The 6093-nt window shown below is 39.7% G+C and overlaps 1 protein-coding gene across 1 annotated transcript; it reads right to left on the reverse strand.

Annotated features, from left to right (window-relative positions):
* Positions 1–1736: 1736 nt before the first annotated feature.
* On the reverse strand, positions 1737–5403 carry LOC123142259 (disease resistance protein RGA5). Its single transcript, XM_044561247.1, has 2 exons — positions 4470–5403; positions 1737–3922 (listed from the first exon to the last, which is right to left on the reverse strand). The coding sequence occupies exons 1-2, from the start codon at positions 5285–5287 to the stop codon at positions 2008–2010; spliced, it is 2733 nt and encodes a 910-aa protein (XP_044417182.1). The 5' UTR covers positions 5288–5403; the 3' UTR covers positions 1737–2007.
* Between the last annotated feature and the right edge of the window lie 690 nt (positions 5404–6093).

Consider the following 6093-nt stretch of genomic DNA (forward strand, 5'->3'; position numbering starts at 1 on the left):
TTGAACATTCTTTTAAAACGCAATGTTTTGAAAATACTGAACGTTTATTGAAACACACAATATTTTTCCTCGTAAAACAAGATTTTTTTCCTTGAAATTCTGAACATTTTTGGAATTTTCTGACATTTTTAAAAATAGAATAAAATAGGAAAATAAAGAATGTGCCGCAAAGATCATCAAATAGAGAATGCGCTCTAATCGCGCCCGTGTCACCTAAGAAACTATGCGTAAGTGCGCCACGAAATGAGGCCAATCCGGTTAGTACGCGCTCAGGTCTGAAGCTGCTCGCGGTGGGTGATATATATCGCAATGCCAAATGCTATGTATCGCTCACGCACATGAGGTTCGACGTGGGCTGAGGCACAAGTTCTTTTTTCGAAAGGTGGCTGGGGCACAGGTAAGCAGCAGATTTTTTTTCCGCAATTTTTCTTTTTCATTCCATTTACCTTTTTTTTGTTTATTTTTTAAAGAAAATCACAAATTGCATAAAAGATGCAAAATCTTCAAAAATTGTTTGCTTTTCAAAAGCAGGTCGATAGCTTAAAAATGTTCATGTTTTCAGAATTCATCTTTTTCGAAAAGGTTTTAAAGTAAAAACAAATCATTAATCAACGAGTATTTTCACATTTTTCACAAAAATAATTTTAAAATGATTCACAATTCCATGAAATGTTCAAAAAAAATTCTTCACACATTTCATGCATTTCTATGCGATTTAAGTTTTTTTCATGATTTCCAAATTTTGTTAACAAACATTTTTGTATTTCACTAAACATTTTTCCAAATCCATGGAAAATTTCGAATTCATAAACTTCTTAAATTTTTTTTAAATTTCACAAATTCATAAATATTTATTAGTTCATGAAAAAACTGAATTCCCAAATACTTCTTGAATTCGTTAAATGTTTCAATTTGCAGAAAAGAATCATGAAATTTTCTTAATTAGAGACCGACATAGTAAAAATCTCGCTCCTGGGTCGGCCCATTAGTGGAAGGCTGTGAGCAGCGCCCGTGGTATATATGGCCCGTTGCAATCCAGATCACTCGGGTCGCTCATGTACCGAGATCACTCCCACCTTCTAGAGTTCATAAGTGGCGGCGTGTCACTTATCGCAACCTAGGAGTGTTGTTTTTTTTTCGTAGTTTCATTTATTCAAAATGGTTTATCTCTTAAACCATGCATGCAAGTCCAGAACCGTATTCGTTGTTGGATTTCTCGTGTGGTGCTCTTTGAAACTAGATCCCATGTCCATTGTTGGATTTCGCGTGTGGTGATTTTCAAGAGGCAAAGCTGCGTCTCTCGCAGAAGCAAATATGTGGCTCCACAAGAAGCAAATTAGTACTACTCGCAAAAAAACCCTATTTTTTCGAGAGGCATAGTTCTGCCTCTCGCCAAAGTAAATATGTGCCTCCACGAGAAGCAAATTTGTGCTTTTCATGGAAGAAAAACTTTTTTTTCCTGTTCCAAGAGGCACGCGGAAAACAAATTTGTGCCTCTTTGCTTCTCGTGGAAGCAAAAAAAAAAATTCTTTCACACAAAAAAATGATTTTTTCCTTGAAAACTACGCGAACACCAAAAAGCCAAAAATCCAGAAAAAACATCTTTAAAATTTGTTTAGGTAACACCTGAATGTGCAGTGCGTTCAGTGAAGAAAGAGGTGGTGACAGACAGACCTGCCTTCAGAATTTTTACTACCACTGTGAAAAGGAATTGAACGGCGATAATTTGGATGATGTAAAAAAAGCTAGGAATCCATATCATTTCACCAAGCGGCATGGGGTGGGTAATAAGGAGTGAAAAAACTACTAAAAAGTAGTCCAACGAGTAACAACGACGTAGCTACCAGCTGGTAGAAATAAAGCGGGAAGCATATATGAGACTTTAAGAAGAATGAAACATCAACACAGATGATCCTTGCAGCGAGGGAACACAATATTAGTAAAACCAAAACAACGCATATAATGGTCCATGACTGGCAAAAGCCCTGCCACGTTGAGCTACAACCTTCAACATCGGAAGACAAGAGTAGGATAGTTGGGATGTCTACTTCCTGCTCTCTCGAGAGCAGCCTTTTCAGCCTCAACAACATCCTTCTTGCCGTGTATTATCCATGTCGCGGTAGTGAGGCGGGGAAGGTTCTCGATTCCAAAATCAAGAGACTCGGTGCCATCAGGGCCGTAATTAATCTCGAGTATCTCCAGCCTAGGCATTGATCCTGCCATAAACACCAGAGCTGCCGGTTCAGGTTGTGTTCTATAATAAAACTTCTTCAAGCATTGAAACCCAACTTCACAACTGACTCTGAGCCAATCTGTATACTTTGATGTTTTTCTTGCTCTTATGACTAGGTCCAGAATGAGCAGAGCGGGTAAGGCTCCAAGGATGCACAGATCTTCTTGTCCGGCCTCCGTCACTTCAAGGCGCAAGTGCTGAAGGTTGACGAGGGATCCCATCCAATTCGGAACCCGAGGGATAGTTGTATAAGTGGTGACAAGTTTTTGGAGGGTAAGCGGCATAGGGCACAAAGGTCCTTGCTGTAAGAAGTTGTCCCCCCATAAAATAGTTAGAGAACGAAGGCTTTGGCTGCCTAGGTTATGAAGACAAGAGGCAATAGCTTCATGGAATTCATCAGAATAATCCACAAAGTCAAGGACCAGCTTCATCAGATTCTTTAGCTGGCCAAGTTCTTGAGCGAAGTTGGATGGCTGCCTGAAGAGGCTGACATGTTTCAGCATCTCCAGCGCCTGCATATTCTCAATCCCATTAGGAAATCGGGCCTCCTCTTTGACGAGTAGTTTGGACAGCTTTTTGAGATTAACAATAGATGATGGCAAGCAATATACTTCTGTGCCTCTTATGTCCAACATCTCTAAGCACCGGAGATGCCCGATTTCTTCTGGGAGCTCACTTATGTTTGTCCATATGAGGTTCAGGTACCTCAATTGAAACAATCTCCCTATATTTCTAAGATGATGGTTTTCCAAATAGAAGCAACCTCCATAGTCCAAAACACGCAAATGCTTGAACTCATCCAAAGAAGGGATTTTCTCTGGTTTCTCAAATAGATCAAGTGATCGAACATGAGACAACATTGGACATGTCGGCCTTATCAAATTTTCCTTCTCACTAGCATGTAGTGAAAGTCGACGAACTTTGTTTAGTGTCCCAAGATTTAAATTTGGAACACCAACCAAAGTAACAAAGTTCTCTTCGATGGATTTGGATATGATGAAATCAAGAATTGTATCATGAACTCGACAACTCTTCACCCTACCATATTTGTCTGTCTCCCCTGGTAGGATCAAATTCCTATTGAGGAGCTCATTAAAACACCATTCGCCATATTCATATGATGTGTATCTGCCTTCTGCATGAATGAATCTTTCAACAATCCACCTCCTTATCAGTACTTTCTTCTTAATAACTGAATCCTCAGGAAATATACTCAGATATAAGAGACAAGTTTTTAGATGAGGTGGCAGATCAAAGTAACTAAGTGATAATATCTTCATCATTCCATCGATGCTAGGATTTCTTTCAAGTGCTCGACCAACTGATTCTTTAACCTGATTCCATAGATCTTCCAATCTTTCAGTGTTAGCCAACAAACTAGATATGGCAATGATTGCCAATGGTAACCCAGCACATTTTTTCAAGATCTGGTTAGAAACTTCTGTAAGATACGAGGGGCAATCTTCTTGGGAGTCGAATAGTCTTCTATGAAATAATTTCCTTGAGTGCACCATATCAAGAGGCCTTATATGATAAACATGTCCATCAAATGACGAACGGCATGATTCAGCGACATCATTTATACGAGTAGTGATGATTATTCTACTGCTAGAACTGCTCTCAGGGAATGCACGCCGGATAACTTTCCAAGCATCTGCATCCCATATATCATCAACAACAACGAAGTACCTGCACATGTAGTGTAGTTTTAATACAAAAGATAAGACAGAAAGGTGACACATGTCAAAATGGCTTTTCAAAATTAACTCGCGCGCGGACATCTGTTTTTGTGCCGTGCAAAATGGAGAAAAAATATAATAAAAAATTAAGCATTACCAATGACCATGGAAAGCATGAGCATATCAACTCAGATATATTGACAACCATCCAGAAGTTCAATAAAAAGATAAACTGTGACATGATGATTAAACAATTGCCTATAAAACTAATTATTTGTGGTCGCAATCGACGACGAATCAAGAACTATGTGTCCAAAGATAAAAACACATGGTAAATAATGGTAGTTTATTTATTTGCATCCATATGGTCTCTTTGTTGTGTTTTACTTCTTGTTTCACATACCAATATTGATCATTTGACACCGCAGAGAAAGAACTACAAATACAAGAATTTGTATATAAATTTCTTTACTAGTACAATTTTCATGTGACATGTCTAAATTAATAACTTTATTATGCGCGCTAAGGCAAGTAAACAAGCATAGATAGTAAAGTACCTTTTGTCTTGCAGAAAATCTGTGATGTTGATAATCAGTTGTTGCAAGCTTCCTTCTTCGGTGTCAGCAAAACGTTGATCACTAACTTGACTACGAATAGTTCTCATAATATTCATCATGTCTGGATTTTGTGACACTGATAGGAAGGCCCGACACTCGAATTTCACTTTAAGATCTTGATACACTTGGTTTGCAAGAGTTGTCTTTCCCATACCTCCAGGTCCAACAATGGAGACTATCTTCACTTGTTGTGTTGATGAACATCGGTCATGTTCGGTCAATAGTTTGATTATCTCAGCCTTCGGTTCATCAATTCCAGTGAGTTTTGATGCATGTTCAAAGATAACAAGAGCTCTCGTGTCAACAATTGCATTGATGGGCCCGGAGAAGGCATGTGGAGTCTTGTACCTTTCATTCCTCTCGCCCACCTCAATAATTTGTTTCTTCAAACCTTGGATGTCGCTTCCGATCCGACGACGAGCCTTCATCTTCCCTAGTGAGCTCTTGATCTTCTCTATAAAGCCATCTGGCTTTATATCATTGTCGCCGACGTGTTGTATGAAGTCGTCGATGGAATCCTCCATGTCATAGGAGAGCTCCCGCACTTCATTCATCCACACCTTATCCTGCACCCCAGGATCCTCCTCCCCCGACATATTCAGGAGAAAAGCATCCATGGCAGTGAGTTCATGTGTGAGGGACTTGATCTCCTTACGCACACCCTTGAAACGCTTGTACTCATCGCCCAAAAGAGCAGTCATCTTCTCTAAGACGGGTTTCAAGGCCCCTGTTACTGCACTCACCAGAGCCACCTCCATGGTTTGGTGTTGTAGTGCTCACAAAACTAATTTTGTGTGGATATTGGTTGTGGCAGCGGTAGGTTGAATGAGAGTGCTCCCAACCTCAGCCATATAGTTGCATTGCCAATCAGTTATGTATCATCATTCTATTAAATTACTAATGCAACAGGATTAATACTTCCAAGACAACCATTTTTATATACCACAAGTTGCTTGATTTCCTATTGATATGTTAGAACAAGTTGCGCAATTATTGGCTAGTATACGATAGGGTGCGCTAGCACTACAACGTATACCCTTTTTATGGGCAGCATCTAGGAAGAAGCCAAGTAGTTGCTAGGCTATCTTCAGCTACAGATGCCAAATAAGTTGTTGGGCACTGGCCTACGTACTGGATCGGTGCCAAGTTGTGTTGAAACTTTCCTCTTGTTTTCCACGCATTTGCAAGCAGTTCTTATCAACCAATTGTATAACAGTGACATCCACTACAAAAGAGAACAGAATAAATAAGGCAAGGCAAGGGCAATTATTGCTCATATTAGGTAAAGTTTCTCTGGCCTGATTGGCCTCCTTTTCGAAACTTGACTCGTCCGCATGCCACCATTAACTATATGTATGGATCAGCGGTATGTCCTTGGTTACAAATTTATATTGTTTATTACTCCCTCCGTTTCATAATATAAGAGCGTTTTCAACACTAGTGAAGTGTCGATCAGTATCGAAAACGCTCTTATATTATGGGATGGAGGGAGTATATGGCTAGCTAAGAATAAACTGGGATCCACGGACGGTGCATCAGCTTCCTGGAAAAACTCCACATGCAT

This window comes from Triticum aestivum, chromosome 6D (genome assembly GCF_018294505.1).
Source record: "Triticum aestivum cultivar Chinese Spring chromosome 6D, IWGSC CS RefSeq v2.1, whole genome shotgun sequence".
Classification (NCBI taxonomy): domain Eukaryota; kingdom Viridiplantae; phylum Streptophyta; class Magnoliopsida; order Poales; family Poaceae; genus Triticum; species Triticum aestivum.